The 12,205-nt window shown below is 43.1% G+C and overlaps 1 protein-coding gene across 1 annotated transcript; it reads left to right on the top strand.

The window, feature by feature from the left end:
* Window positions 1–1,489: 1,489 nt before the first annotated feature.
* LOC114054067 (olfactory receptor 139-like) lies at window positions 1,490–7,625 on the top strand. The gene is made up of 2 exons (XM_027877151.1): window positions 1,490–1,507; window positions 6,633–7,625. Exons 1-2 carry the CDS (start codon window positions 1,490–1,492, stop codon window positions 7,623–7,625), a joined length of 1,011 nt encoding a protein of 336 aa, XP_027732952.1.
* Window positions 7,626–12,205: the final 4,580 nt, after the last annotated feature.

Raw genomic sequence — 12,205 nt, 5'->3', positions numbered from 1 at the left:
AACGAGAAGAGACTGGGCACTGGTCAGCAGTCAGGAACAGAATGGGAGCTCCTGGCCAGTGGGGATGATTTCATTCCTTGTCCTTGGATTCCGTGTACCTAGCACAGTGCCCGGACACCTAGTATGTGCTTAATAAATGCTTGTGGATTAAAACCTAAAGGAGCGTGACCCAGAGCTAGCCTTTCAGCTGAACAAGTTTGGATATGTTTCCTAATTAGGACAAGAGTCCAGTCCTAAGGGCAGCCGCCTTGAGCATGGCAGGTGCAAGGGAACGACAAATTCAAGGGTCTGGGGAAAAGAGCAGATCCTGATACCAGTCTGTCCTCCAAATCCCTTTCCAGCTTTCAGCTCCTACATGAACTCTGCACCCTGGCCAAAGAAGCCTCAGTGCCAGCCTCTGATCAGGTCCCCACCTTTGCTCACTCCATTCCCTCACTGTCTGCCTCGGGCGAGTTCTGGCCCGTCATGTTGTCCCCACCCTTGCCAACTCAGCCAAAAGTCCTCCTCTGTTTCCTGACCCTTCTGGTTCTTCTCCTTAGGACTGAAAATGCCGTTATTGGACGATTAACCACACGTGCCACGCAATCCCAATGTCTCACTCTTGCAACTATAGAATGTCAGAGCAGGAAGACTCCTTGGAGAATGTGTGTATCTGACAGAGAAGCAAACTGAGGCCTGGGCAGGGAAAGGGCCCAGTGGTCCTTAACTGATTACATCGTTTGACTTGTTTTCTTTTGCAGATGTTTAGTCAGTCAGAAACATTTATTAAGCATCTACCATGTGCCAGGCACTGTGCTAAGCTTCTGGAATTCGGGTTCCCTATCTAGATTGTATTTTTCTGCTTGGTTATACACAGCAGATGAGATACTCAGTGACCATGGGGATTATTGGAGTTAAACTCCTGTAAGAGTTTAAAGATACGAGGAGAATGAGTAGAAGAAGGTTGGTGGGGAAGTAGAATAGGAATTCTGTGGGAACAGGCATTGAGTCAACATGTGAGTAGAAATGACCATAATTAGGGAAAAATAAGGGGAAGAAGTCAAGTACAAATGTCTCAGGAACCCCCAATGGTCCACAGACCATACTTTGAAAACATTGTGTTAGAAAATGATGGGTGGGGCAGCTAGGTGGTGCAGTGGATAAAGACCTGGAGTCAGCAGCACATCAGGTCAAATATGAACTGAAACACTTACTAGCTGTGTGATCCTGGAGGAGTCCAAGGTCGTTTCTGGCCCTCAGCCTAAGTCCTGGCTCTTACATTGCAGGAACACAGAGTGAGGGTTCTAAGGCTGCTGAAGAAGGCCAGAGGCACTGGCTCCTCAGGCAGGCCCGACTGCCCCGAAAGGCCTGCCAGCTCTGCTTTGCTCCCTGCTCTGGTGTGGGGTCCCAATTCGGTTCTGCCCACCCACCACATGCTCTGCCCATGGCCGTTCCCGGACACGTGCCTGTCGTCATGCCTGTCCTTGGGTGAAAACCTTTGTCCAGGCCCATGTCTGTGTCCGTGCCCGTATGTGTGTCCGAGTTCATTGCTCAGGGCCTTTGCCCTTGGCCTGGCAGTGCTCAGTCTCGGCTTGCAGGCCCTCCCTTGCCTGTGCCCTTTCTCTTGTTTTCATCTCTGCTCTGGCAGAGGGACAGTCAGGAGTGCAGGAAGCAGTATGCTTCTCCTCCCCCATGTGGATGTAGTCTTGGGTTCCATTTCTGGTGCTCTGCTACCATCTAGTGGCTACAGACATAGCCTGAAGCTCCTAATGGCAGATGGTGCTATCCCTTTACCTTTCTAGTCTCGTGATGGAAAATGCTGTCCACATCCAAAGAAAGAACCATGGAGTTTGAATGCAGATCAAAGCAGACTATTTGCCATTTTTTTCTTCTGTTGTGTTTTGTTTCCTCTTTCTGGTGGTTCCTCCTATTGGTTCTAATCCTTACAACATCACTAATGTGAAAATATGTTTAATAGGAATGTATATGTATAGTCTATGTCAGATTGTGTGCCGTCTTGGGGAGGGAGGTGGGGAGGGAGGGGGAGAAATTTAAAACTCAAAAGCTTATGGAAGTGATTGCTGATAAATCAAAATAAATTAATAATTTAAAAAAAATTTAAAAAGAAAGAAAGGAATGGGTCACTGTTTGGGCCAAGACATCCATCTCGCGCCCTCCCCTCTTCTCTTCACTTCCAGGCCCCAGCTGCCTGAAAGGCTGGCCATCAACAAGTTGGTTTTCCCCAAGGTAGAAGCAACACAAGGGATTATTCAACTTGTTTACCCATCTCTGGCTTCTACACCTGAGCTTTATTCCCTTGGAAGATGCAATTTATCATGCCAAGGGATTTGATCTAAAATGAAAATAATCTCAATCTCAATCTCTCTCTCTCTCTTTATAAGCCTCTTACCCTTTAGGTAGATCAACTGGCTCCACCTGGCTACTTCTCATCTATATACAAGTAGCTCCCATGGCCCAATCCCACAGCTCCCAGAACAGGGTGAGTTGCCACTGTAACCCTCCTTGTGGTAGCCCTGCCTGAACTGTAGACTCTCAGAACTTGAGGTCACTCCAGGGTCACTCATTTTGAGGAAGAATAAACTGAGGCTCAAGGTAACTACATCAGACTAAAATCACCTTGTTTTAAGGTGCTTAGAAATAATCTACTCCAACCCCTTTATTTTGCAGAGGCAGAAATTGAGGCCTGAAGAGAGGGAAGGGACCTACTCAAGGTCACTACAGGAGTCAGAGGCAGAAAGAAAACCCAGGTCTCATGTTTACTTTGTAAATGGACCGGACTTGTGTGGGAGAGAGGGGGAGAATGGACATGAGAGCTTTCGACATATGCCTGAATGTTTTTCGTGCGGAACAGGGCATGGACTTTTTCTATGTTATCCCAGGGGCCAGAATAGGTAACAATGGTTGAGCATAAACTGGAGGATGACTCATACAGTCTGTTGTAGAGGGGACCCTTGGCGATATATGGCTTAGGTGAGATGACCTCCAAGGTCCCCCACAGTTCTCCGATTTAGCATATCTATAATTCTGTCTTCCTCTTCTTTCGTCTTCGATAAATGTGGGTGTTTGAACTCAGGAGGGGAAAGGGGGAGTCAGAAAAGGTAGTGGGGGGGCCATGGAAAATAAGTTCAAGCATTTCAGGAGCTGGATCTGGAAGCGATAGGTAATTCTAGGTCTCTAGTAGACTCACAATTTCCAGACAAACCCAGATTCAGGGTGACTGAGTTTTCTTGGATATGCTAATGTTTGAGGAGGGAAGTGATCAGTCAAGAGACAGAATGGGCTGAGATGGAGAAGACCTGGGACCCTGGTGTCAAGGGGACAGAGAGTGGTCAGGAAGGACATGAAATAAAGGGAGACTAAGAATGAAATAGAAGTAGGATATGGGGCAGGATCTAGGAGAGGATGGACAGAAGTGAGAAGGTTAGAAGAGAGCAGGTGGGTTTAATGTCAGAGTGCCTGGGTTTGAATTCTAGCTCTGTACTTACTACCTCTATGGCCTTGGACAGGTCACTTTTGCACTGTTTCCTTGGTTTCCATATCTGTCAAATGAAGGAATTGGACTTGATGAGATCCCTAAAGTTCCTTTCAGCAGTAAATACCACTTCTTCAAGAAACTAGAAATGGTACATGCCCACCCAACTCCCACCTGGTTTGTTATCCATCAGGCCACAGTGTGAGCCAACCGATAGTTAAGGAAGAAAAGGAAAGTGAGTGACGGGAACAACTAGGTGGTGCAGTGGATAGAGCACTGGCCCTGGAGTCAAGAGAACCTGAGTTCAAATTTGGTCTCAGGCCAGACACTCGACACTTACTAGCTGTGTGATCCTGGGCAAGTCACTTAACCCCAATTGCCTCACACACACACACACAAAAAAGAGTGAGTGAGTCAGGAGTCAGAAGAGAGAGGAGTTAGCTGAAGACTTAAAAGATGGGGTGGAAATCACTAGTACCCAGCAGTCAACAAGTCCAGCCTATTTGAGCTTTATTATAGAAGGGAAAATAGTAATTTCTGGGAGCTAGATGGAGGTGAGGATGACATAAGGATGCCTGTGCTGTCCCCATCTCTTTGCCTTCCCCTAGGCCTGCCTCTTCAATCTCACCAAGCATCACAACATCCATAAGTCTATTTGGTTTGCAGCAGAAGAATCACAGCTCTAGGGACTTCCTTACCTGTGTTGGGCTTCCTTCCCCAGTCCCCAGTCCCTAATCCCCAGTCCACAGTCCCTTGGGGAAGACGATTTCTGAGGCTCCCGGCACTTCAGCATCCAATGGGGACAATCTGTCTCTCTCCCTCAGATGACCTGAGTGTGACTGTCTCTAACCCTAACCCTAAACACTTCTCACCCAATTCTCAGAGTAGGATGGGGTCCCCATAGGCACTCTTGTTCCAACTTCCTCCAAACCATAGTGTATCAGAGATCTCCATGGCAGTTTCTTTTGAGAAGAAAGGAAAAACTGAGGTTCAAAATCACTGAGTCACGGACCACCTAGTTTGAACAGGGTTAAGAAACCATCTAGTCTAAGCCCCTCATTTTAATTTTTTTTTAAGCAATGCATGTATTTTTTTAAAAACACACCACCATTACATCCCTTGAAAGAAACATAGATAAGCAAAACTGACAATGAGGGCAACCATATCTGACAAAATATGCAACATTCTGCACACCTAGTCATTCACACACATACACGCATGCACACACATACATGCACATGCACACACATACACGCATGCACACACATACACGCATGCACACACACGCACACACACACACTCCTCTACCAAGAGGAGGGATATGTTTATTACCTTCTCTTCTCTGGGCCAAGGATCTGGCATGGACATTCATTGAGTTTCCATGGTCTTTACGGGCTGACATTCATGGAGACATTACTCTTTTGGCTTTACTTTCCTCATCGTGCATCACTTCATTCAAGTCTCTGTGTTTCTCTGAATTGTTCCTCATGGTACCATAATAACCCATCATATTCACAGACCACAATTTTCTCAGTTATGCTCCACTTCATTGGCACCCACATTGTGGCCAGTTTTCTGCTATGACAAAGTTCTCCTATGATTATTTGGTTACCTATGGTTCCTTTCTTTTTGTCACTGGCCTCCTTAAGGTATGTGCCCAATGGTGGTACTGATAGATCAAAGGCCTTGTTCCTAAGCACCCATGGTCTGAGCATCCTGCACAGAGTTAGGGGTACATGCTTGTTCCACAGAATTGAAATTCTAAAAACCCATGTAATCGATTTCTCCAGGCATTCAATCCCAGGGAAAGATCTGTGTCTCCAGGCAAACTTGTCTGCTTTCTTTCATCAGACAAGGAGTACATAAAAGTCCCCAGTGCATTTCTCCTTCCATCTCCTCTTACAGGGAACTTAGAGGTAAATCTCATGCCAACTAGAGTGACCGACTAACCTAGGTGCTTGGTGGCCTCTCTTCCCCTATCTCCTTCATTCTGTCTCCATTAGGAACCAGGCCTTTTCTGCTCAAGCCTCGTCACTCAGTGCACACTGGATTGGTCTAGGTTTCGTGATTCTGCCATTATTTCTTGCCTAGCTCCAATTTCTGTGTCCTTATCACTCCCCAGCCCCTTTCTTTCTAACTCTGAGCCTGTTTTCTCAGCTATAAAATGAGGGATTGAGACTACATTATCTCAAAGGACCTTTCCAGCTTTCCATCCTATAGTATGGAGGTCAGCAAGTCCCCTTCATGAAAGACAGCCTTAGTTGTACACTTTGACTGCTGAGGAACTGCAGTCTGCAGCCTGCCATAAGGTTGGGCCCACTCTCTTCCTACCTCCATCACTTAACACCTCAGGGTTTTAGTTTCCCCACAGAAAAAAGTGAGAGTAGAGGGTTAGGGTATTGGACAAGGTGATGTCTGAGGTCCTTTTCAGCTTGACCAACCTAAGGATCCATGAACAACCACCATCACACACACACATACACACACACACACCCCAAACTTGAACTACTAGGGGGCAACTAGGTGGCACAGTGGAGAGAGCACCGGCCCTGAAGTCAGGAAGACCTGAGTTTAAATCTGACCTCAGACCAAACACTTGACACTTACTGGCTGTGTGACCCTAGGCAAGTCACTTAACCCCAAATGCCAAAAGAAAAAAAACAAAAACAAAAAAACCCTGAACTAGGCTGATCTCTGTAACTCTGCTAAATAGATTCCCTGCTCAATCACCCCAGACTCCCCACTTCTCTCTGGGTGTCATTTATCCATGCTTAAAATTCAGGGGTTGGACAAGGTGACCTTTCCAGCTCTCATAATCTATGAATCAATGAAGCATTGTTACACATATCAAGGCTGACCTGGGTTCAATTAGTTCTCATTCTGGGGAGGGTTGTGGTTAATTTTCAAAGCCCAGCTCAAATTCCTCCAGGAAAGACAGCAGAAAGTCAAGGCTAGCAAAACCTGAAGGTGAAGAGCACCTCTGTCTCAGTTAGACCAGCAGTTGCAAGTGCTACACCACTATTACCACCACATGGGTTTGAGTCTCTCTTCCTCAACTTTCTCCAATTTCCAGAGTCCTGGTTCATTAGTATATGGACCATTGCTCTTTTCAGATTCAGTAGCTTCCCCCATCAGTCTCATTCTTGCCCCATTTTAGCAGGTTCCAGCTACCCCCAAATCCAATGCCTGGCCAGGGCAGGGGCCCACGGATCTGGGACCTGGTCAGAACAGTACATCTGTGACTGAATTCATCCTGCTGGGGCTAACAGAGCATCAGGAACTGAAACCCATCCTCTTCACTATCTTTCTCCTGGCCTATGTAGCCACTGTGGGTGGTAACCTGAGCCTCTTGGCTGCCATCTTGGTGGAGCCCAAGCTGCACACACCCATGTACTTCTTCCTGGGGAATTTGTCTTTCCTCGACATTGGGTGCATCACTGTCACAGTGCCCCCAATGCTGGAACAGCTTCTGTCCCAAGACCATTCAGTTTCCTTTGCTTCCTGCTTCTCCCAGCTCTTCTTCTTCCACCTGCTGGCTTGTGTGGATTGCCACCTACTGACTGCCATGGCCTATGATCGCTTCTTGGCTATTTGCCGCCCACTGACCTATCCCACTCAAATGAGCAGAGGCATCCAGGGGAGTCTGATAGGCATATGCTGGACCATCTCTTTCTGCAATGCACTGACCCACACAGTGGCTCTGTCTGTGATCAACTTCTGTGGCCCCAATTTGATAAACCACTTCTTCTGTGATGTGCCACAGCTTTTTGGCCTCTCCTGCTCCAGCACTAGTCTCAATGAGAGGTTGCTCTTTGTAGGTGCAGCCTTCATGGGTGTGGTGCCCCTGGTGCTCATCTCTATCTCCTATGCCCACGTGGCTGCTGCTGTGCTGCGGATCCATTCAGCTGAGGGCCGGAAGAAGGCCTTCTCCACCTGCAGCTCACACCTGGCCATTGTGGGCATCTTCTATGGCACAGGCCTCTTTAGCTACATGTGTCTCGACTCTGTTGAGACATCGGACAAGGACAAAGGCATTGGGATCCTCAACACCGTCCTCAGTCCTATGCTAAACCCACTCATCTACAGCCTCCGGAACCCTGATGTTCAGGGTGCCCTGCGGAGGGTGTTCATGGGCCAAAGGCCGATGGAATAAGGGGGCTACAGCCCCCAGAGCCTCTTCGTTTCTTTGCTTCTTTACTTTCTTCCTTCCTGTCTTTCATCGCTTGCTTCCTTCATCTTTCTCCGTTGACATTTTCCTTTATTTCTTTCCTTTCTTCTTCCTCTTTCACCCTTGACACTTCTCTTCCTTTCTTCTCTCCCTCCTCTACTTCACTCCTTCATGCTCTCATTGCCTTACCCTTTTCCTCCTTCCCTTTCTCCTTTACTCAATCCTTTTTCTCATTTCCCTCTTCTCTTCTGCCTTTCCAACTCTTCTCTCTTCCATTTCTCTCCCCCCCCCAAAAAAAACAGAGTGGGTGGATTGTCCAAAGGTCACATACTAAGTTGTGGCAGATCTTGTACTCACACCTAGGTGAGAGGGGATGAGTAAGAAGGAAAAGACAGAGGTGACAGAACAGATAAAAAAGGGAAGGATGGTGTGATTTAAAGGGAGATTCAGAAATCAGGGTGTGGTATAATTCTATTCAAGAACTTTTCAGTATAGTTCAAATGCATTTCAAGCATTCAATACAGAAAGGGCTTTGCCCCCTCTAGGGGAGGAAGTTTCTACCAGAGTATTTCTCACTGTGGTAGGAGCCCTGGCTATACGAGAAGACCCCAGTCTAGGGAAGTTAGGCTTTTCTAAAGAAGGGGTGGGGCTGAGGATCAGGAGGTAGTTGTAGTTCAAAGCTTGGTTTCTAGGGAAACCAGACTTTCTGACTGGAAATGCAGTCTGAAAGGGGTTGGATTGTCCCCAGTCTAGTTCCTAAATTTATTCAGACTTATCATAAGAAGGGGATTTTAGTGGAAACATTTCCAAAACGATGTGGAACAGAGAACATTTTATTTAAAAATAAAAACCAGAAGGTAGGGAATTTTCCCTTGGACCGACAGAGTGGGAAGTTAGATTACTAATCCTAAAGAATGAATGGCTCAAACAACAAATCAAGGAAACAATCAATAACTTCATTCAATAAATAGAACGACAATAATGAGACAACATACCAAAACTTATGGGATGCGCAAAAGCAGTTCTTAGAAGTTTTATATCTCTAAATGCTTACGTGAATAAAATAGAGGAGATTAATGAACTGGGCATGCAACTAAAAAAACTAGAAAAAGAACAAATTAAAAATCCTCAAGTAATTACCAAATTAGAAATACTGAAAACCAAAGGAGAGATTAATAAAATTGAAATTAAGAAAACTATTGAACTAATAAATAAAACTAAGAGCTGGTTTTAAGGCAAAAAACAATAAAATAGATAAACCTTTGGTTCATTTAATTTAAAAAAGAAAGAAGAAAACCAAATTACCAATCTCTTCTTCTTTTTTCTTTTTTTTTGGGGGGGGAAGGGCTAGGCAATGGGGTTAAGTGACTTGCCCAGGGTCACACAGCTAGTAAGTGTTATTATGTGTCTGAGGCCAGATTTGAACTCAGGTCCTCCTGAATCCAGGGCTGGTGCTCCATCCACTGTGCCACCTAGCTGCCCCCAAATTACCAGTCTCAAAAATGAAAAGGGTGAATTCACCACCAATGAAGAGGAAATTAAAACAATAATTAGGAACTATTTTGTCCAACTATAGGCCAATAAATTTGACAATCTTACCGAAATGGATGAATATTTACAAAACTATAAATTACCCAGATTAACAGAAGAGGAAGTAATATACCTTAATAACCCCATTTCAGAAAAAGAAATTGACCAAGCCATCAATGAACTCCCCAGGGAAAAAAATCTCCAGGGACGGATGGATTTACAAGAGAATTCTATCAAACATTTAAAGAACAATTAACTCCAATACTATATAGACTATTTAGGAAAATAGGCAAAGAAGGAGTCTTACCAAATTCTTTTTATGATACAAATACGGTGCTGATACCCAAACCAGGAAGAGTCAAAACAGAGAAAGAAAATTATAGACCAATTTCCCTAATGAATGTAGATGCAAAAATTTTAAATAAAATATTAGCAGAAAGATTACAGCAACTTATTATGAGAATAATACACTATGGCCAGGTAGGATTTATACCAGGAAGGCAGGGCTGGTTCAGTATTAGGAAAATTAACAGCATAATTGATCATATCAACAACAAAACTAACAGAAACCACATGATCATCTCAATAGATTCAGAAAAAGCTTTTGACAAAATACAACACCCATTTCTATTAAAAACACTAGAGAGCATGGGAATAAATGCAGTCTTCCTTAAAATGATAAGTAGCATCTACCTAAAACCCTCAGCAAGCATTATATGTAATGGGGACAAGCTAAAAGCATTTCCAATAAGATCAGTGGTGAAACAAGGATGTCCATTATCACCACTGTTGTTCAACATGGTACTAGAAATGTTAGCTTTAGCAATAAGAGAAGAAAAAGAAATTGAAGGTATTAGAATAGGCAAAGAAGAAACAAAGTTATCACTGTTTGCAGATGATATGATGGTACATCCAGAGAATCCTAAAGAATCAAGTAAAAAACTACTTGAAATAATGAACAACTTTAGCAAAGTTGCAAGTTATAAAATAAACCCACGTAAATCATCGGCTTCTCTATATATTACCAACAAAGCATAACAGCAAAAGATAGAAAAAGAAATTCCATTTAAAGTTACCATAGACATTATAAAATATTTGGGAATTTACCTACCAAAACAAACCCAGGAATTATATGAACACAATTAAAAAACACTTTTCACACAAATAAAGTCAGTTCTAAATAGTTGTAAAAACATCAGTTGCTCATGGGTAGGCTGAGCTAATATAATAAAAATGACAATTCTACCTAAGCTAATCTATTTATTCAGTGACATACCAATCAAACTACCAAAATATTATTTTATAGAGCTAGAAAAATAATAACAAAGTTCATCTGGAAGAACTAAAGGTCCAGAATATCAAGGGAACTAATGAAAAGAAATGCTAGGGAAGGTGACCTAGCCATACCAGATCTTAAATTGTACTATAAAGCAACAATCAGCAAAACTATTTGGTACTGGCTAAGAAAGAGAGTGGTGGATCAGTGGAATAGGTTAGGTATGCAAGACACAGTAATCAATGACTATAGTAACCCACTGTTTGATAAACCCAAAGGCCCCAGCTTCTGGGATAAGAACTCACTATTTGACAAAAACTGCTGTGATACTGGAAAAGAGTATGGCAGAAATTAGGCATAGGTCAAAATCTCACACCAAATACCAAAATAAAGTCAAAATGGGTACACCATTTAGATATAAAGGCTGATACTGTAAGCAAACTGGGAGAACAAGGAATTGTTTACCTATCAGATTTATGGAGAACAGAAGAATTCATGACCAAACAGGAGATAGAGAACATTGTGAAATGCAAAATGGATAATTTTGATTACATTAAATTGAAAAGTTTTTGCACAAAGTCAATGCGACCAAGATTAGGAGGGAAGCAGAAAACTGGGAAAGAATTTTTACAACCAGTGTCTCTGATAAGGGCCTCATTTCTAAAATATATAGAGAACCAAGTCAAATTTATAAGAACACAAATCATTCCCCAATTGATAAATGGTTAAAGGATATGAACAGGCAGTTTTCAGATGAAGAAATTAAAGCTATCTATAGTCATATGAAAAAATGCTCTAAATCACTATTGATTAGAGAAATGCAAATCAAAATGACTCTGAGTTACCACTTCATACCTATCAGATTGGCTAACATGACAAAACAGGAAAATGATAAATATTGGAGAAGATGGGCGAAAATTGGAACACTAATGCATTGTTGGTGGAGTTGTGAACTGATCCAACCATTTTGGAGAGCAGTTTGGAACTATGTCCAAAGGGCTGTGAAAATGTGCATACCCTTTGACCCAGCAATAGCACTTCTAGGGCTGTATCTCAAAGAGATCATAAAAATGGGAAAAGGACTCACATGTACAAAAATATTTATAGCAGCTCTTTCTGTGGTGGTCAAGAATTGGAAATTGAGAGGATGCCCATCCATTGGGAAGTGGCTGAACAAGTTGTGATGTATGAATGTAATGGAATACTATTGCACTATAAGAAATGATGAGCAAGCAGACTTCAGAAAAACCTGGAAAGACTTGTATGGACTGATGCTGAGTGAAGTGAGCAAAACCAGGAGAACGTTGTACATGGTAACAGCCACGTTGTGAGATGACTTTGATAGACTTAGCTCTTCTCAGCAATGCAAAGATCTAAGACATCTCCAAAAGTCTCATGATGGAAAATGCTGTCCACATCCAAAGAAAGAACTATGGAATTTGAATGCAGATCGAAGCATACTATTTGCTCTTTTTTTTCTTCTGTTTTGTTGTGTTTCCTCTTTCTTATGGTTCCTCCTATTGGTTTTAATTCTTCCTTACAACATGACTAATATGAAAATATGTTTAATAGGAATGTATATGTAGAGCCTATATCAGATTGCATGCTGTCTTGGGGAGGGAGGTGGGGAGGAAGGGGGAGGAAAAATGTAAAACTCAAAAGGTTATGGAAGTGATTGTTGAAAACTAAAAATAAATTAATAACAAAAAAGACTTTAGTGAAAGCCTGGTTGAAATGCAAGGATAATCATCTATAACAT

Source organism: Vombatus ursinus, unplaced genomic scaffold (assembly GCF_900497805.2).
Source record: "Vombatus ursinus unplaced genomic scaffold, bare-nosed wombat genome assembly UNPS02004241.1, whole genome shotgun sequence".
Classification (NCBI taxonomy): domain Eukaryota; kingdom Metazoa; phylum Chordata; class Mammalia; order Diprotodontia; family Vombatidae; genus Vombatus; species Vombatus ursinus.
This window is presented reverse-complemented; position numbering and strand designations above follow the sequence as displayed.